This window comes from Bipolaris sorokiniana (genome assembly GCF_000338995.1).
Source record: "Bipolaris sorokiniana ND90Pr unplaced genomic scaffold COCSAscaffold_14, whole genome shotgun sequence".
Taxonomy (NCBI): domain Eukaryota; kingdom Fungi; phylum Ascomycota; class Dothideomycetes; order Pleosporales; family Pleosporaceae; genus Bipolaris; species Bipolaris sorokiniana.
Window position 1 is genome coordinate 340,691 of NW_006911908.1, and position 19,456 is coordinate 360,146.

Sequence of the window (19,456 nt, forward strand, 5' to 3'; positions counted from 1 at the left end):
ACATATTGTAATGCAAAGTCGGTTGCAACAGCCATTTTCGTTCCTCTCAAAATTTGTCACAGGAATCTGATAATGATATTCACAAGTAAAGGCAAGTGTGTTGATTGTTTATCTGCCACCTATTCTCGCTCCAAGGCGGGGTGCACCTGACTTGTTATGGGTGAACTTCGACTTGCGTCTGAATGCGCACTTGGAATAAGCAAGCCATTCAAAATCCTGCCGACCACTTTCGGGCGCCATGGGCCTGTGAAATAGCATTTCTGGATATGCAAAAAGTCACTTCTACCACTCAGAAGCGAAAGTACAATAATGTATCCAAGCGCCGTACGCGGCAACACAGAGAGCTCCCTTTGGTGCTTCTTTGTGCCTTCTACGTATGGTCTGTGCCCCACTTGACTCGCTTACGGCAGCAACCCACGCCGATTTTCGAACCTCTTGCCCGCAACTTCGCGCCCATTACCCCGTTCGCGAGCCACATCTGAGAGCCACGTCCCTAACCACCGTAGGGAAGCTCTCATATTCTTTTTTCCACCCGGCAGGTTGTGCATCTAGAAGGGCAAAGCGCGAAAGGCGCTCCAATCCGTCAAGATGTCTCAAATCGCTTCAAAGGTAAGCTCTCAGGTCACCCCACTGCGAAATCCAAATCCGTGCCTCGCAATTGGGAGCTGCAGTGCCAGCTGCGGTCCTCTGTCCATTCCAATGGCTAACTCCAAGTGCAGAACATTTACGAGCTACTGGGTACGTCTGGATACATGGCACAGTTGCAGAACAAACACTCATGACCCCGCAGGCAACGACCCTGAGCTCGACCCCAACAGGCCGGCTGACCCGCCAACAAGGGCAATTGAGAAGCCCGTCATGAGGCATGGCAAGCGCGATGGATCCGACCTCCCCAAGTCCATCCCCGAGAGGCAGAGCCACCAGAACCGTGCCAAGCAGACCGACAATGCCAACGAGAACGGTATGTCAGACATGTCGGGTGCTAGAGATACATTAGAACCTCCGCAGAACATCCATGCGAACAACAGCTAATGAAGCACAGCTTTCCGGGATCGTGGCGTAGGATCTGACAAGAACCGTGGAAGGGGATCTGGTGGTGAGTGGGGATCTAATGGTCGGTCTGTATCAATGCTAATCCCAACTAGAGCCTACTGGCACTGGAGCTCGCGGTGGCCAGCGCGGTCGTGGACGCGGTGGACGCGGTGGAGGTCGTGGTGGTGCCCGCGGCGAGGGTGACCGTCACAGCAGGACCGGCATCAGGTAAGAAATCCCCCCCCCCTCTTTTAACCCTACTTTCACCAGGCTAACGTCTTTTAGCGAACACGACAAGCAAGCTGCTCACGGCTGGGGCGGAAAGGACGGTGACGCTGAGTTGGCTGATGAGCAGGCTGGCGAGGCCATCGCTCAGGCTGAAGAGAAGGACGCTATCCGGGATGATGCCGAGGGCGAGAACGCCGAGCCCGAGCCCGAGGACAAGAGCAAGTCCTACACTGCCTACCTTGCTGAGTTGGCCGAGAAGAAGCTTTCTCTTGCCGCCCAGAACGTTCGCAAGGCCAACGAGGGCAGCAGCCAGAAGTTCCCCGAAGGTACTGCGCTCTCCCGCGACGACCAAGAAGACTTCATCGCCGGTGGACAAGGCAAGGCTAAGCGCGAGCGCGCGCGCAAGGAGAAGGTTCACGTTGAGCTCGATGGTGACCGTATGCTTGCTCCCCCTCCCCGTGAGGGCGGCGCCCGAGGACGCGGCCGTGGCCGTGGCGAATTCCGTGGCGGCGAGGGACGTGGACGTGGAAACGGCGAGGGACGCGGTCGCGGCGAGGGTCGTGGAGAGTTCCGCGGACGTGGCCGTGGCGGTGAGACTCGTGGACGTGGTGATGCCCGTGGTCGTGGTGGCCGCGGTGGTGCCCCCGGTCCCAACATCACCGACTCAAGCGCCTTCCCCAGCCTCGGCGCATAGAAAGCGCCAGCACTCATTGCGGCCTGAAAGCCGGACGTGTCTGTGTCTAACGGTCTGTTGTGGATGAAACGAACGAATGAACAACAAGGCTATTTCACGACTGGATGAACCAACAGGGAGCTGAAGCACGATATCAAGCATCTTTGAAAGAGAGGGCACCGGGCTGTGAATACTTTTCATTTACCGGTATCAAAAAAATGTAGTCAACTTGAGCTCGACCTTTTTGGCATGCGTGTTTGACTGTTTGACTGTTTGATTCGTTATTGTCTGGTGTGATGTATTCGTAGTAGTTTTTTCTTGATTAAGAGAAGCACATGGTTAAGAAGATGCCTTTTCTTCAATTAACTGACTGCTGTCAGTTACCCTGGTTGCAGATGGTTGCAGAAAGGTGATGGTCTATGCGGTAATTATCTGTTTAGTAGCAAAGTAATTCAGTTCGCCGTATAACATATATGTGTTTGTCTCTCTCTCTCTCCATTACTTGATGCGTTTTACAATTTGGAAGAGAGAGTGAGAACGTTGGAGAAAGACAGATACAAATATTCTATATGTTTGATTTTTCAGCTTTTTTTTTAAACATTTCTAGGGGTTCACAGGTTGTTTAGGTTGGGAAGAGAAGAAGAAGAAGTGTGGGGAATATGTACGGTGAAGAATTAGGGGAAAAGCATGGTGGCATATTTGGGGGGGGGGGGGGGGCATAAGTGATGAGGTGAAGGAAAAGAAAGGGGGAGGGAGGGTAAGAAGCAACGGGTATGTTGGGAACTGCTTTGATTGTACAGAGGCTGTGTATAGGGGAGATGAGAGAAAAGAAAGTCTAGTGTTGTTGTCGAGGTCGTTGCAATTGTTTTTTTATCAGACAGTAGTGCAGTACTACTGTTTGTGTTCATTATATAACTACATTAAATGCATGTCAGTCGTTTATATACGCCATCATAAGCCGAGTTCAAAATGCTGATATCCTAATGAAGAACAAAGATCAAAACTCCATTCATGCCGCATAAACTTCAAGGGAAAAGATTTGACTACGAATCCCGTGCTAATCTCTCTTCCTGCAGTCTTTGCACCCACGCTTTGTGCTTCTCAACGCCCAGATCTCGGGCAACGATCAAGGCGTCTTTGCAAGACTTGCAGACGAGCAGGTTGCAGTCAGAGCAGTCGTAAGCAATGTTCATTCGAAGGTTGGGAGTAGGCGTAGTTGAGCTTGGAGATGATGTGTTAAGAAGGGAGGATTTTTCTGTTGGGCCGTTGTTTAATGACAATGTAGACATGTGGTGGAAGTCGTGGTCGTCCATTGATGCACGGCGCTGCTGTTGTGGTTCAGCTGGCGAGATGATGTTGCCGTAGACATCAACAACTGATTCGCAATGCCGATTCAGGTATTGCGTAAGCGGGGATTCGTGGTCGGGCGCGCTTTGTGAGAGAGGAGAAGGCGCCGTGTTGGTTTGACGAAGCGTCGCTCTCATTGTGGCGTTGTTGTCGCGGAAGAGATTGCGTGGAGGCACGTATTGACCATGCCTCCCTCCGCGACCATGCTCTCTGGCAATAACACGCTCTGTACTTGTGTTATTCACTCTTGACCCCATAGATATCGTCTGGGCTTGCCCCATCCACGAAACACGGGGCGGCTCTTTGATCACTGGATATATTGTGCTCCAGCATTTCACGCACTCCAGCGTTGCGTGCGAAGAATCTGTAGTCAGTGCCTGTGCCAAATCGATCTTGAATGGCTTGAAGAAATGGAAGCAGTTCCAAGCGCGGTCCGCAAAATCCTGGCCTGGTTCTTCGCCAAAGTCTAGGGCTTGCCCTGCCCAGTATGAAGCACTTCCCCTATCGAGATTCACGGCTTCGGCTGGCGGTGCAACATGCGGTTCAGTATCTTGATGTTCCCCTTGCGTAGAAGATGTTTCGGGTGACTCTGGTGGTTCCAACATGCTCCCATCGTCGCTCTCCACTTCATAATCCTCGTCTTCGACACAACTATCCCCGCAAAGATCTGGATTACCCATGCAATTGTAACAAAAATGAGCACCACAGCGACATTGAATATGGGTGCACCCAAACATACGCTTGATTCCATGCCGGCATTTTGGGCACTGCTTATAGCCCCAGCTCTTCAGAAGCCTAGTGGTCTCTTCGTCGATGCCAAACTCGGAGACATTGCACGCGCTGGAAGGGTGTGCTGTCAGTCGGCAGTCTGAGCAGATGCTGGATTCGCAAGCAGGACATGCAAACGTATTTGAAATTGGTATTCCAGTCCCAGAATCTGTGCGTTTTCTGTTCGTTTTTGTCTGCTCAGGAAGAAGTCGTTCCGGTATGAAAGCTGAGCATGTAGGTACGGGGCAATAGAGGGGGTTCGGAGTCAGCCACTCCTCGTACTTTGCTTTGAACACAGCAATTTCTTCCCCGTTCAGATGAAGTTTTGCGTGATGTAATTGGATCGGGCCGCAGCACCGTGGTGGCATGCGTGCCATGTCGTTACAGGCTTCGATGAACAAATATCTGATACATGATCCGCAATATGCACTATCACAATTCTTACAGGGCTTGAAAAACTTGTCCTTTTCGTTGGGCAGCGCTGTGCAGCAAGTGATGCACTGGACGGTAGACTCTTCCAAAACATCGCTGGGCTGCGGAGGTGCCGGAGTGGATGGGACTGTTGCAACGGTAGGCCCATCAATTTCGGCATCGGGGAGTTGAATCGACATAAGGCAATGCTCTGCGAGGAATAGGCTGAAGGTGGCAGTGGGTTCTTGTGTTGTTTCCATGGTCGTGGTGGGCGCGCTGTTCCGCCTTTGGCAGACTATCGGTAGCGTGGCTGAAGATGTGATTGTAATGTCGTCGTGAGAGAAAGGTCGTGATAGTTGTGGTACACTCTCTTTGCACTTTTGTGGTGTGTCCGCGTGCTCAGCCTTGTGAAAGGTAGGCGCGATGGCGATAGAGGCCTCAGCTTTCGCGTGCGGTCGTACCGCTCGAGAGGGTTTGCAGCCCATGGTGAAGATGATGGTGAAGAAGTCTGTGAGTTCATAGCGTTGGGCTGAATACAAGTGTTATATGACAAGAAATGCGTATGGACTTGACTCGAAAAAGGCGGTTGACTCAAACTAAGGCGGTGCTGCCTTGCGACTGCCTTGAGCCCTCGGACATGGTTGGCCTGACCAGAATCTTGTCGGGAGAATCCGTCACCAATCTCATCCTAACTGCGATGACAGTATTGTGCCTGGGAATAGATCCAGACAACATCTCGATGGCCTGTGACTGAACATTTCTCTTCTTGGCGGAATCATGATGAGGCTGAGCGGCGCCCGAGAGCTTCAGCCCTTGGAGAAGCACTGCCCGGTTCTAGGGCTGGTGCAGTGTCAAGCAGAGACCTTGCGCCCTTTTCAGAGCCTTTCCAGGGCGGCGAGGAGTTTTCGCGTACATACATATATATCGACTCGGCTCTCAAGCAAGGGGTATGTATAGGAGAGGTAATGTTTATTTTGCATCAACAAGTCACTACAAGCCCGTGCATTGCTTGTCCCCAGCGTCTGGCAAAAGTAGTGGTAGTCATGTCCGCCTTTTCTGGCAGCCCCACTACCCTTACTTTTGCTCCACGTCGTTAGCCACTGTTTTTGGTCTAGGCCATAACGGCATCAGGCGGCTGGTTTTTCGGGTTTGATTACGCGTATGCCCAACCTGGTTTGTAGAACAAGTACTATTTGCGTGGGTTTGCGGACTAATTTAAGCCTCAAAAATTGCAGGGTCAGCGGCGCTGTATTGATTTCTCTCGTCGCCAATACAATGAGCAAGGAGTGTGTTCCATGTTTACTTCCATGTTGTAGCCTTGGAGATAGGCTTACTAGACATGGCCCGAGCCTTTGTCGAAGCGATTGGATGTCAGCGCATCTTAACGTCCGTCCAAGCCATGCAAGACAGTCCCCGAAAGCTGCAATCTTGGTTTAACGTCTTGCTCGAAATTGAACAAGCGCATTTTCTTGCACAGCGCCCGTCTGTAACTTTATGTACATACTCGCATTCCCTAACCACAATATGAAGAGCTAATGTGGTGGAGAGGACGACCGCGGGGTGTTCATCACGGTTGCATTACCATGTTTCTTTCGAGGAAGCGAACCAGACTGTCGTATCGAGAGTCAGGTGTCCAAGCAAGTTTTCAAGTCTACGGGGATGCCAAGCGTGAAGTTCTAGAAAACGACGCTAGCAAGCCGTCTCCATGCGGGGTACAAGGGCATTGGCCAATGCGGCTTCTTGGACGGCAGAGGTACCATGATGATTCTTCGTCGTTGATGCGCAGCGGTGCGCCCCTTTGCTAGCGGACCAAAGATGAGAGGGCTGGCTACCATGATGTTCGTCCGAGGCTCTTAGTAAGAGTCGAGGTAATTAGAGATAGATATACAGAGTATATACTCCGATGTGCGACAGGGGCAAAGCCTGTTCTGTAAGCCGAATCCTGGAACTGTCGGCAAATGGAGAAGGCACAACGCGCACCTTGTACCCCCGATGTGATGTTGAAGCTCCTGCGGTACCTTGTCCCATTTTCATCGCGACTACTTACAATGACAAGATATGGGTAGCCCAGGTAGGCCGCTATTCCTGATCACATGCCGAAGGGCTCCGACGGCGCGCAATTCCGGTAGGCGTAGACGCGATGCTACTTGGAGACCGAAGCGTGGTACCGAAGGGCCAACATCGGAGGCGGCGTGTCGGTGACGTGAGTGACTTTTGCATGTACTACTTGCCAAGAGTGGAGCAGTGGAGGAGAAACTGGAGCCGTTTTGCTCGGTGCTTACCACATCACCCGGTGGAACAGGATGCTAAGACGCGCATGGCGGCCTACTGGATACTAGTCTCTTGGTCACCAACCCAACGGCCATCGTCCAGACGGCCATCTGGGGTGGGCACGACGGCCAATGTTTCCCAAAAGGTACTGCCGAAGTATAGCCAACGTATGTATGCAGACGTTGTGGAGGCTGCAGGTGATGGTGGGTAGGCTCCGGGGAGCAGTTGACGGCATGCCATGTCCCAAGGTAACGGAGCATCGGTCAGTGGTAGCTTGCGGGCGACAGGCAGAGGCATAGTCGAGGGAACAAGTGCTCGTTGACGACAGGGACCCCGCATGCTGGGCGCCGTGCTGGGCTTGAGGGAAATGAGACGAGCAGCCAGATAGCGCGCAATCCAACCCTCCTTGTCAGAGTTTGGACGGTTGTGTGGCGTCCAAGAAGGCTCCGGAGGGGGAGTTTGTGTGCACGTCCGAGGATGGTAGATGACGATGTACAAGGCTCTGTGCACGGCTCATGCATTGGCCGGGCGCCCTACTCGAGCGCAGATGGATGTGCAGTCGATGCCCTCCCGGTGTGGATGCATGGGGAAGGGAATCTATGTAAGTAAACATCAACATATCGATGCCGACTTTGCGGTCTTCTGCAACTGTTCGGCAGCCCGTTAGATATCCATGTCCAAACCCGAAGCCGACCTCCAGCCAGCAGCCAACAGCCAACAGCCAACAGCACCACGGCCACTTGGGCGTCCAAAGGGAGACGCGGTGCCCCGGGAGGAGACCTCAGGGGGCGGGGCAGGGGTCAGCAGGCAATGATGCATCATGGTCCCCGCAACCAGAGCCATCCTGGACTGCCGCTTGCGCCTGGGGATGCGACGGGGCAAGGCGCATGGTGCTAGCATGGAGACAGGTCGTTGGGGACGATCTGCCCTTGTCCTTTGCTTGGGCGCGCAATGAAATAAAGCTACCATGATGCCCCAAGGTTTTTTCTGCACTGTGTCTGCGACTGCATTCAAGTCCTCGTTGCAGATTGCCTCACAAGTAGCGTCTGTTGCTGTGTTGCTCGTGTCTCTGCTTCTGCGTTCCCTAGTCACCCAGACGCCATCATGCTGTGGCTTGCACAAGCATTGTTGGTCGGCCTTGCCCAGGTACGTCCAAACCAACGCCACCACGCCTTTATGCCGACGACATGACTCTGCCGACAATACCAGTCTGGCCCTGCTTAGTCGCTTTGCAATTGCACCCAAACGCCCTCTTTGCACACTCAAACTGACAACAACAACAACAAAAGGCATCGCCCAGGTTCCCTCGTGCTACCAACGACACTGGCAGTGGTTCTTTGAACAATGCCCAGAGCCCGCCATTCTACCCAAGTCCGTACGTATATGCTGTCTCTACGTTGAAAGACCCTGGCTGCTGCAAGTAGTGCATTCGGCACTTGTTTTTGCGGGCGACGGGTGGCCCTAGCCATGGCGCCACCCAAACTTGACGACGTAGACCCTGATATTCGCAACATCTCTCTAACTGTGCATCAGTTGGGTAGACCCTACCACCAAGGACTGGGCAGCTGCCTATGAAAAGGCAAAGGCTTTTGTTAGCCAATTGACTCTGATCGAGAAGGTCAACCTCACCACCGGCACTGGATGGCAGAGCGACCACTGTGTTGGTAACGTGGGCGCTATTCCTCGCCTTGACTTTGATCCCCTCTGCCTCCAGGACAGCCCTCTCGGCATCCGTTTTGCGGACTACGTCTCTGCTTTCCCAGCAGGTGGCACCGTTGCTGCATCATGGGACCGTTATGAGTTTTACACCCGCGGTAACGAGATGGGCAAGGAGCACCGTAAGAAGGGTGTCGACATTCAGCTTGGTCCTGCCATTGGACCTCTTGGTCGCCACCCCAAGGGCGGTGTAAGTTTGCTACACTACTCAGGTTTTTTGCATTCACTAACAAGCGTGTAGCGTAACTGGGAAGGCTTCAGTCCTGATCCTGTGCTCTCGGGTATTGCCGTGGCCGAAACGGTCCGCGGTATCCAGGATGCTGGTGTCATCGCCTGCACCAAGCACTACCTTCTGAATGAGCAAGAGCATTTCCGTCAGCCCGGCGGTTTCAAGGACATCCCCTTTGTCGATGCCATCAGCTCCAATACCGATGACAAGACTCTACACGAGCTCTACCTGTGGCCCTTTGCCGACGCCGTCCGCGCTGGTACTGGTTCCATCATGTGCTCTTACAACAAGGCCAACAACTCGCAAGTCTGCCAAAATTCGTACCTCCAAAACTATATTCTCAAGGGCGAGCTTGGCTTCCAGGGTTTCATTCTGTAAGTACACCGATAGGCTTTGTAAGCGTAAGACGAGAAACTAACATTATGCTTAGATCTGACTGGGATGCACAGCACTCGGGTGTTGCCTCGGCTTATGCCGGATTGGACATGACCATGCCTGGTGACACTGGATTCAACTCTGGACTCTCTTTCTGGGGAACTAACCTGACCGTCTCAATTCTTAACGGCACCATTCCTCAGTGGCGTCTCGACGATGCGGCTATCCGTATCATGGCCGCATACTACTTTGTTGGCCTTGACGAGTCTATCCCCGTCAACTTTGACAGCTGGCAAACTAGCACATACGGATTCGAGCACTTTTTCGGAAAGAAGAGCTTCGGTCTGGTCAACAAGCACGTTGATGTTCGCGAGGAGCACTTCCGCTCTATTCGCCGCTCTGCTGCCAAGTCGACTGTTCTCCTCAAGAACTCTGGCGTCCTTCCTCTCTCTGGAAAAGAGAAGTGGACTGCTGTATTTGGAGAAGATGCTGGCGAAAACCCATTGGGTCCCAACGGATGCGCTGACCGTGGCTGCAACTCTGGCACCTTGGCCATGGGCTGGGGTTCGGGAACTGCAGACTTCCCTTACCTCATCACTCCTCTCGAAGCCATCAAACGCGAGGTGAACGAGAACGGCGGCATGATCACTTCAGTCACCGACAACTACGCTACTTCGCAGATCCAGAACATGGCCAGCAGGGCCAGCCACTCGATTGTTTTCGTCAACGCCGACTCTGGTGAAGGTTACATCACCGTTGATAGTAAGTTTTGTCTTTTCGCCGGATAGACATTGTCTTTTGCTAACTTTGAATTACAGACAACATGGGTGACCGCAACAACCTGACTGTGTGGGGCAATGGTGATGTGCTCGTCAAGAACGTCTCTGCTCTGTGCAACAACACCATTGTAGTTATCCACTCTGTCGGCCCAGTCATTGTCGATGCCTGGAAGGAGAACGCCAACGTGACTGCCATTCTCTGGGCTGGTCTTCCTGGCCAGGAGTCTGGTAACTCGATTGCCGATATTCTGTACGGACACCACAACCCTGGTGGCAAGCTCCCCTTCACCATTGGCAGCTCTGCAGAGGAATATGGTCCTGATATCATTTATGAGCCCACGAACGGCATCCTCAGCCCCCAGGCCAATTTTGAAGAGGGCGTCTTCATTGACTACCGCGCGTTTGACAAGGCGGGCATTGAGCCCACGTACGAGTTTGGCTTTGGTCTTTCGTATACGACTTTTGAATACTCAGACATCAAGGTCACTGCGCAGTCTGCTAAGGCTTACAAACCCTTCACCGGCCAGACTTCGGCTGCCCCTACATTCGGAAACTTCAGCAAGAACCCCGAGGACTACCAGTACCCTCCCGGCCTTGTTTACCCCGACACGTTCATCTACCCCTACCTCAACTCAACTGACCTCAAGACGGCGTCTCAGGATCCCGAGTACGGCCTCAACGTTACCTGGCCCAAGGGCTCTACCGATGGTTCGCCTCAGGCCCGCATTGCGGCTGGTGGTGCGCCCGGTGGTAACCCCCAGCTCTGGGACGTTCTGTTCAAGGTCGAGGCCACGATCACCAACACTGGTGATGTTGCTGGTGACGAGGTGGCCCAGGCGTACATCTCGCTTGGTGGCCCCCACGACCCCAAGGTGCAGCTCCGTGACTTTGACCGCTTGACCATCCAGCCCGGCGAGAGCGTCGTTTTCACTGCCAACATCACCCGCCGTGATGTCAGCAATTGGGACACTGTCAGCCAGAACTGGGTCATTACCGAGTACCCCAAGACGATCCACGTTGGTGCTAGTTCGAGGAATCTTCCTCTTTCTGCCCCACTGGACACTAGCAGCTTTAAATAGATGGGCTTGCCATAGTGGGAAAGGAACAAGGAATTTTTTTACAGCCAATAAGTTGCTGTTGTAATTCGTTAATCTTGATTAGCTTAGATATATACACATCTAGCTGTTATGAACAAGTTATTTTTATCCGAACAAAGTCAATTGCCGCATCTGGTGAAGTGATTGTATGTGTGTGTATGTATGCATGTAGAAAACCAAGGTTAATTTTTTTTTGCAGTCCACGTGGGATGACGAGCGTCAAGGATGAGGGGCAGCAAACTCGGGGCCGCTCACGTGATAGGGCTAGCAAGGGCAGGCAGGCGGTTGCAAAATCTTGCTCCTACATGCGTAGTGTGAAAGTGTATAGTATTCGGATGCTTAATATGCAAATATACGCAGTCTTTTTGTAGCAGTGATTCTGATGACGGAGCCATAAACAAGGGCATTGTTTGACAGCGGGCGGGCGCAATGCTGGTTTGCACGCGTCACTGAGTCAGCACTTGGGGAATGGATGGGGCAACGATTGGCGACTGGTTCGTGTGGTGTGTGGCGGCGTATGCGAACGCTTTGGTTAGCGGCAGCGTCATTGTTGTTGTCAGTGCGCAGGCGATGATGGTGGTTGTGCGTTGGACAGGACATGGGCAAAGAGCATCGCGTGACATAAACACGGCGTTGACGGTATGCCTGGAGGGAAGAGTATGTTGGTGTCTAGATACACAGCTGGTGTTTGACAAGCCACATTCGTCCGGCGAGCTTGTCCTTGATGTCCCGTCGCCGGCTCCTCCGTATGTGTAGCGTGAATATTGACAACGGGGTGCGCGCACGGATGCCGGGCTGGGGGAGAGCAGAGGGCATCGGGCAGGCCAGCGACGTAATTTGTCTCTTTGGGCCTCCTGCGGCTCTGCGACTATCTCCACGCCCTCGATATCCGTCTATCGATAGCTATCCTCTTGCTTCCCCCCCCCCGAACCCTACCCTTTGGCGCGTCTGGCCCCCAAAGTGCTGGTCATCACCCTCTGCCCTCTCCCCCCGCACGCGTCGCTGGCCCTCTTGCTTGCTGTGCCATCCGCGCCCATCGTCACGCCCGCGCTAGCTGTTCCGTCGCGTCGTGGAATAACAAACACCACTGGGCAACCACGACGACGCTTCCGCCGCCCACCGCACGCCTCCTTCTCGCTTCTTCCACTCCACCACCACCATCACCACCACCCTCCGCGCCTGCGACCTCCCCCCCTTCCGCTACCCCCCGCCGCTGCCTCGCTAGTTGCTCTTCGCACCGTGCGCATTGCATTAGGAACTGAGCACCGGCGTTTCGCGGTAAGCACCAAGTCCTTGCTCGTCTGTGTGTGTGTGCGCGCGCGCCTGTGTCGAGTCGCAGGTGGGGCGCAAGCCATTCGCGCCTTCATGGCTCGCTGGCCACACCCATGGTTCAGCGCCCTGCAAAACACACATATGCAATATACAAAGACAGAACCCTCCCGCTGCATGCACTCGCTGACCGTATTGCTTCTGGCACAGTCTCACACGCGCATGCACCATGTCGACCCGCCGCAGTGGACTCCGCTCGCGCAGAGAGCCCCAGCAGCAATCTGACCCCGACACGCCAGATGCCACGCCCTCGCGGAAGCGCAGGCGGGTGAGCAGCCCAACAACTACTAGTGTTGCGGCCAACTTGTACTCACTCGCACAGTTGAACGGCTCTGGACAGGACGAAGCTGCCTCGGCTGCCGCAGACCCTCCCCGTACCCGCATCACCGAGTCCGTCGCCAGCAACGACTCCAACACGACGCTCCCCAACGGCGGCGATGCAGACAACCCCATGGACCCCATCGAGCGCCAGAACCTCGTCATTGCTGCTCTCCGTACCCCCGCATACACGCCCAATGCCGCCATCGATTATGCAAACGACCTGCAGTCGCAACGCAACGAGGGCAAGAACATTGCCGCCTTTGCAAAGATTGCTGCGCGTGATTGGTGCTTCTTCGTCCAGGACACGCAGGTCAGGATTGGCCGTGTAGACTCTAGCAGCCGTGCCAACCCTCAGAGCTCCCAGGCCGACCTTGCTGGTATGCCCATGAGCGACTCGCAGCGCCAGGATTGGGGCGTACATATTGACCTTGGTCCCGAGCGCCAAATCTCCCGTGTTCATGCAGAGATCAACTTTGACCCCTCAGACCAAAAATGGTACATTACAGTAAACAGCCGCAATGGCCTCAAGCTGGACGATCGCCATCTCACCAGGGGAGACCGGGCCGCCCTGCATTCAGGCATCTGCATCAGCATCATGAGTACCCAGATGCTTTTCCTCCTAGCTAACCAAGAGGACCACTTTCATCCTATGCTATGGCGCCAGGTTAAGAATGAAGATGCTGCCGAGTCTGACAATGACGGTAACCCGCCGCCAAAGTCTCACCAGCATGCACACCCTAGCGGACCGACACCAAAGCGGGATCAATATGATCCGTTTCCACCATCCTCGCACCCTCGCCATAAGCACCAGTCTTCGCAAGCCTATTATAACCAAATGACATCTACTCCGGGTGGTCAGCCAGGAACGCCCATGACATTTCGTGCCGACAAGGACCCCCGCAGCAAAGGCTCGCCTGCTACCTTCTCCCGGTCTGTCGTTCTGGACACAGGAGACGATATTGACTACAGTCTAGACTCAACCAAAGATATCAAGCCACCTCATAGCTATGCCCAGCTCATCGGCCAAGCAATTTTGAGCAGCGAGGAGGAGATGCTTACCCTTGCCAACATTTACGACTACATCAAAGCGCGCTATGCATTTTTTCGACACACCAACAGTGGATGGCAAAACAGCATTCGTCACAACCTGTCTCTGAACAAGTCGTTCGCAAAGGTTGCACGCCGCACGGATGAACCGGGAAAAGGTATGAAGTGGAAGATTGCCGACAGCGAAAAGGAGGAATTTATCAAGAAGCAGCTTCTCAATCCTCGCAAGGGTGGTGGTATGACTATAGGGTATCGCATCGACGGCTCAGGGCCTAGTTCGCCTGCACTTGGAAATCCAACCCAGGCCACCGAGCGTCTTGTGGGTGCTTTGGAGCGCGACAATCGCTCTCAGCAATATGCCCCTCGCATCAAGTCACCCCCACGCTCTGCAACGCCTCCACTTTCTTCCGTCCCCGTCGCAAACGAGTCATATACCCCGGACCGTGGCCCACGTCCATATGGAGGATTCAAGCAGTCCCCAAACACCCGTGATCAGGATCATCGTTTTGTCACGCCTGCGAAGCGACTTATGTATGGGAGCAACGAGGGACAAGGTACTTATATCAAGCAGGACGAATCTCAACAACACCTCGAGTCTTCGCCTGGTGTAGACCCTGTCAAGCAAAGCGTTCCTGGGATGAAGACCGATGTAGGAAATTCCCCGCCTACTCTATACTCTGATGCCGCCTCCAATAGTATGGGCGGTAGCTATGATACAGGCCGGGTGAATAATGCGCTTGTCACACCTTTGGTTACGAGACATGCACCTCGCCTTGCGCCTCCCAGCACTGCCCAGATGCCCAGCCAATATATGGCCTTTTCCAGTCCTGCTCCCTTTTGGAAATTTGTCGATCTCCCTAGTACGCCTGCCAAAGGACCTCTTGAACTCAGTCCAATCAAACTCCAGCGTCCAGATTTCAAGGATGGTGACGACGAAGATGACAATCACCCCAGCTCGCCGCCTGTGCTACCAGGCAGGAGTGCCGAGCCTGAAGATGACCAAGACCAGGATGGTGAATTGAAGGGCGAGGACGATGAGGATGCTGGTCCGGAGAGCCCAAGCCGCACAGTTTCTCGGCCTGTCAGCCGGCGCGAGATTGGAAGTCAACGGTCACGGTCAAATAGTAATGTCAATGGATTAGGACTGGGAATTGTAGGCAACGGCGGAATGGTACGAGGAGCAAGTCTGGGGAGTTTTGAGGAAGAAGCAGAGCCCGAGGAAGAGAGCTACGATCTTTCCAAGTACGTACTTGTCCCACACCTCCGTCTTACCACATTTGTGGTATAACCCTCCTAGTTATAAATGAAAGAACCAATCAACTGACCAAATTGCAACCAAATAGGGGTTTCCAAAAGATCGGCTCATTCCATCGTAGCATGGCTCAAGCTCATGGCCTGGGTAGTCTTGGCGGTCGATCAACTGCTACACCGCCGCCTCCGCCCCCGCATATTTCGCGCACAAGCGTCCCCGCGAACATGTAAGGAACAGGGAAGTGGGAGTACAGGAGAGAGAGACAGGCACAGACGGCCTGAATGAGAATGATTACATGCAAGTATGAGCACCCACGATATATCGATATCGGACTGTTGTCATGGAAAATGAAAAGGGCGTTTGACGGGGTTTGGAGGGTGTGTGCTTGGTTTCTTCTTTCTCAAATCCGGATATTTGCATGTTGTTTGATTAGCTTCGGGTTCTTTTCATTTCCTCTCCATTGTCTCTTTTCTGATTCGACCTGTATAAAGTTCTCTTCTTGTGCAGGGCATGGGCCAGATCAGATGAGGAATCCCATCTTGTATGACTAGCATCATTATTTTCCACTTAGGGGTATTTGTTTTGTTTTTTGTTACCCCAGGAAAAAAGGATAAGGAGGGGACTGGCTAGACTACTCCGCTATGGCGTTATTCGTTATCGTTGTGCACATGGGGAGAGTGTTGTGGGGTTCAACCAAAATGGAGAAGGGCGAGGCGGAGAAGAAGAAGCATCCATCGTTGTTGGTGATATGTATCTTTGTATCTTTGCCTTGACGGCTGCCTTTTCCGGTGTTGCTGTTGTTCTTTTCTTGTCACTCATCTGTGATGCATGGGTTGACGCTATAGAAGAGGACGCGTGATGTGGAATAGGCAGAGCAATAAAATATAGAAATCATCACAATCACACGAAACATGTCTGGAAATTTCACTTCTTGCGTATTTCATATACCTGCTTGACCAGAGGCTGACGACGCATACACACACCCATATCATTGTTTCACCTGCCCTTATCCACCACCTGCCGCCCATCTAGTTGATCTGCTTATGAGGAAACCATTTGCTCGGCTTAAGATTCTTCTCCTCGAGTGGGGCATCCAAAACACCCAGGCGCCTTATCTCGCCCGCAGAAGGCGCATCATCGCGTTTTATGTTGGCTTCGGCCTTGCGGTAGGCGGCTTGTAGGGCAAGAGTGCGTGCGGCCTGTTCAAAACATGTGTAAGTTTTGGTATTGGAGACAAGTGTGTATGTGAGTGTTGAGTGTGGGAGGAGAAAGGGAAGTACAGACCTCCTTCTTGTGGTGAAGACACTCGTAGTAGTCTTCAAGAACGGGGGCGCATTTTGCCTTGCCGGAGTCGTCCTCGGCGTTTGTGTTGGTCGTGTAGCACGCGAGGACTTCTTGCCAGAAGGGGAAGCAGCGGGATGGGCCTGTAGGGGGTGTTTTGTTAGTCTGGATGTCGGAGGTTTTTGGAGAGAGAGTATAGGCGGGAGATTGGGGAGGGATTGGGGAGCTGCAATGGGTTGGCGGTGGGAGGTTTCAAGGTAGGTCGACCAACGAGCAAGCAGGTATTGGGAGTCTGACGGCCTGGCTTGCGTATTGCGGGTGAGGATATCTTGGCGGTGTATGTGTGTATAAAAGTCCCATAGCTTGCGTACGTGCCGTGCGTCCATCTCTAGCATCTCCAGATCTCAATCCGTTGTACTCGTGGGGTGATGGCCCAGGTCCCGGGTCTGCGCGGTGGCCACAATCTCTTTCTATCCATAACACTCTTCCATCGTCTCTCCAACCTTCGGTATACATTGGTTCGGTATCCGCGTCGTGTGTTCGGCGTCGTCTCTCTTCGCATTCGTTCCAGTTCCGCTCTTCGTGATGCCATTGCGCTCCTTGAAACCTTCCGCCACCTCCCAAACGCCCAAAATATATCCAAATGGAAGGCATCAATACGTACCACCAGCAAGTCCGTATCCAGAAGCCATTGTCGCGGTGTTTAAGTGGGGGTCGTAGGTCGCAATGCGCAGATGTAGACGGACTTGGATGAGCTTGTGTTACGTCAGCAACGCACGGATCCACTGAGCCAATCACGGCAGGTTATTTAGCTTGACTCTCCAGCATTCTAACACTATCTACTCTTATGTTATGGAAAGACAGGCATGCACCAAATTTGAAGCAACCAATCAAGAGAATATTCGAGCGCTTGGCCTTCTTTCAATACAAGAATATGCAATATTACTCTTATTGTGTGCCGGCAACTTTTCAAGAAGCTTGAGGCAACGTCACTGGTGTCGTTGTCTACCAATAACAAAGCGCCCCATATCATACCTTGCCCTCAGCATGCGATATATCGCTATCGATATGAGTCTGAACAAAATCGCATCGATTTGCTACTTGTTCTGTTTGCTGCCTAAATACAGATGCGATGACATCATTTGATTTTCTAAATTACGCATTAATCTTTATTACAGGCTTTCCGATGGCCAATATCGAACATTGATTGAAGCGCAGTCGATTGGACAAGCCGATAACTTAGCCAATTGAAAGCTTTACTATAATTATAATGGTGAATACACCAAAACGATGATTGGGGAATATCAGGGGAGAGCCACCACTACCCAAGATAGCGATTTTGACTAGCTTAGATCCCTGCCTGAAAACCATGGTACATTGGAAGGTGGTAGTGGATTTAGCACTACGAGTACATGTGCTACTTAAAACACTGGCTGCACTGAGTAGTGATTTCGCCAACTAAGCTCTCTCGGGCCCTTGAGGCTACAACGCACTTCTGCGTCAAGTCCGACTTTCTATCACTTGAACTGCTATTATGGATTTCCCAGGTCTACCAGATAAGATAAAAGCCGCAATCTTTCGGTACCTTGTATCCAGTGCTGGGATTCCCTCATCATGGAAGCTACGGGGGGGTTGCAGTAAGTTTGTCACGAATTGCCCTTGAACATGATTGATTGTTATAGATCTCTTTAGGGAAGAGATCGAGCGAGAGATTCTTCAAAATCAGCCACAAAGTGCATTCTTCAGTAATATTCACTCTCTTTCAGACAAGGACGATCAAATCTCGATTTTATTGTGGATTTCAGGAAGCTACACTCTAATTCTGCATCTCATGCCGCGCTTTCTACAGACCAAGGTCGCGAATTCTGGAAACTTCGATCAATCTCTACCTAAGGCTATCAGGCATATTTTCAACTATATGGCATAACAACTAGACTCTGCAGATCGATATGGCCTTCCTCAGTCGAAATATACATACATATCAAAAGAGATTATTGCTAAGATCTGTCAGAGCATTTGTTGTATGCTCAGAAATGATACTGTCCTGAACGCTCTCCTCACAGATACGTCTACATCGAACCTTATCAAACGACCAACCGAGTCATGGTTCAAAGTACTCAACGGAAGCTTGGATTTTCATTTCAAAATTACAGCTGCTATTGCTGTTTATTGCGCTAGTCGTGTAGGTTCGCTGGTTCAGGAGCTGCATCCTGTTTCATTGCAACACGATGTTTTTGGAAGCGCCCTGATCAACGCCATCAAGCTCGGGAAACTAAAAATTGTCAAGAAACTGATCACATACCTCCGAAGTTCTCCAATCACAGAGGCGCATGGAGATACTCTGGTCAAAAATCCATTAAAAGAATTTCCTATTTACGAAGCAATTCAAACGTCGATTAAGTACAGTAGAGATGACGTTCTACTCATGCTCGCAAAGTTAATACACCGCAAATTTAGCGGACTTCAGCTGCGGATGTCGAGTCCGTCAGGCATTTGGTCCATATTCGCAATGGTATTCTGAATCTGGATATGAGCCTTGGATGCGTCAATGCCAAGTGCTTTGGTAATAGTGGGAAATATTTTGGTTGGTTTGGATGGTAGTTTTGTCTGTGAAGGAAATCTGCTGTCGATATCTGCTTAGATGGGATGTTGTTTGAATGCGAAGTATGTTCTGAGTGAAAAGAAAAATCTGAAAGTGAATTCATATATAAATACTTTGAAGATAATGTAAATGTAAGTTTCCGGCGTTTATAAACAGCTCGCTCGCTCGTAAACAGTATATAGACTTTTCTTTCATGAAGATGAAATCCAGCCGCTCTACGCATGGACATTGTTTCGAAACGCGGGTGTCCGACTCTCTGGCGTTGTTTGCGATGAACAGGGGCGGGTTGAACCCTTTCAACTGGTGCAGAGTGTTTTATACACTGTTTTGACACTAAAAGATTGTTGGCCATCGTATATTAAACATCTGTGTACTTGGAACATTTTGTAACATACTGGATCAGGAGTACTTGTTTTTCACAATTGAAACCCAACGTCATCGGGTGGGTTGGTGGCTGCCAGTGAGACAGACGACATTAACCAGCAACTGTCACTCGCTAGTCACACTACATATATCAATAGTACCGTTGCAGCCCGTAAGTGAAGATGGAGAGGTATTCAGCCCTCACTCTGTATTACTCTCCCTATTCAGTAATATAACTGGTAGAATTCTATACTTTTTGTGGGGACTGCTCTATCCCGACCGTTGTATCTCTAGGAACTCCGAGTGGCTAGAGTACGAATAGATTCTGATTCTTG

The 19,456-nt window shown here is 51.9% G+C and overlaps 7 protein-coding genes across 7 annotated transcripts; 4 read left to right on the forward strand and 3 right to left on the reverse strand.

The window, feature by feature from the left end:
- Window positions 1-313: 313 nt before the first annotated feature.
- On the forward strand, window positions 314-2,428 carry COCSADRAFT_40032 (uncharacterized protein). Its single transcript, XM_007705403.1, has 6 exons — window positions 314-609; window positions 720-738; window positions 791-961; window positions 1,043-1,096; window positions 1,146-1,260; window positions 1,318-2,428. The coding sequence occupies exons 1-6, from the start codon at window positions 589-591 to the stop codon at window positions 1,952-1,954; spliced, it is 1,017 nt and encodes a 338-aa protein (XP_007703593.1). The 5' UTR covers window positions 314-588; the 3' UTR covers window positions 1,955-2,428.
- A 620-nt stretch (window positions 2,429-3,048) lies between these two features.
- On the reverse strand, window positions 3,049-4,944 carry COCSADRAFT_72816 (uncharacterized protein; the record flags this gene model as incomplete). The annotated part of the gene is made up of 1 exon (XM_007705570.1): window positions 3,049-4,944. A coding segment is annotated over one exon (1,896 nt), but the record flags the coding sequence as incomplete, so codon positions are not given.
- A 2,776-nt stretch (window positions 4,945-7,720) lies between these two features.
- COCSADRAFT_40034 (glycoside hydrolase family 3 protein) lies at window positions 7,721-11,064 on the forward strand. Its single transcript, XM_007705404.1, has 6 exons — window positions 7,721-7,876; window positions 8,020-8,105; window positions 8,264-8,636; window positions 8,688-9,049; window positions 9,106-9,812; window positions 9,869-11,064. Exons 1-6 carry the CDS (start codon window positions 7,835-7,837, stop codon window positions 10,906-10,908), a joined length of 2,610 nt encoding a protein of 869 aa, XP_007703594.1. The 5' UTR covers window positions 7,721-7,834; the 3' UTR covers window positions 10,909-11,064.
- Window positions 11,065-11,228: 164 nt separating this feature from the next.
- On the reverse strand, window positions 11,229-11,613 carry COCSADRAFT_242435 (uncharacterized protein). The gene has a single exon (XM_007705571.1). It carries the CDS (start codon window positions 11,524-11,526, stop codon window positions 11,266-11,268), a length of 261 nt encoding a protein of 86 aa, XP_007703761.1. The 5' UTR covers window positions 11,527-11,613; the 3' UTR covers window positions 11,229-11,265.
- A 489-nt stretch (window positions 11,614-12,102) lies between these two features.
- On the forward strand, window positions 12,103-15,317 carry COCSADRAFT_242450 (uncharacterized protein). The gene is made up of 4 exons (XM_007705572.1): window positions 12,103-12,204; window positions 12,406-12,523; window positions 12,578-14,865; window positions 14,967-15,317. Exons 2-4 carry the CDS (start codon window positions 12,425-12,427, stop codon window positions 15,103-15,105), a joined length of 2,526 nt encoding a protein of 841 aa, XP_007703762.1. The 5' UTR covers window positions 12,103-12,204; window positions 12,406-12,424; the 3' UTR covers window positions 15,106-15,317.
- Window positions 15,318-15,788: 471 nt separating this feature from the next.
- COCSADRAFT_40036 (uncharacterized protein) lies at window positions 15,789-16,880 on the reverse strand. Its single transcript, XM_007705405.1, has 3 exons — window positions 16,821-16,880; window positions 16,160-16,299; window positions 15,789-16,074 (listed from the first exon to the last, which is right to left on the reverse strand). The coding sequence occupies exons 1-3, from the start codon at window positions 16,846-16,848 to the stop codon at window positions 15,904-15,906; spliced, it is 339 nt and encodes a 112-aa protein (XP_007703595.1). The 5' UTR covers window positions 16,849-16,880; the 3' UTR covers window positions 15,789-15,903.
- An 890-nt stretch (window positions 16,881-17,770) lies between these two features.
- Window positions 17,771-18,677, forward strand: COCSADRAFT_29628 (uncharacterized protein; the record flags this gene model as incomplete). Its single annotated transcript, XM_007705369.1, has 3 exons — window positions 17,771-17,793; window positions 17,923-18,011; window positions 18,100-18,677. The coding sequence occupies 3 exons, from the start codon at window positions 17,771-17,773 to the stop codon at window positions 18,675-18,677; spliced, it is 690 nt and encodes a 229-aa protein (XP_007703559.1).
- Window positions 18,678-19,456: the final 779 nt, after the last annotated feature.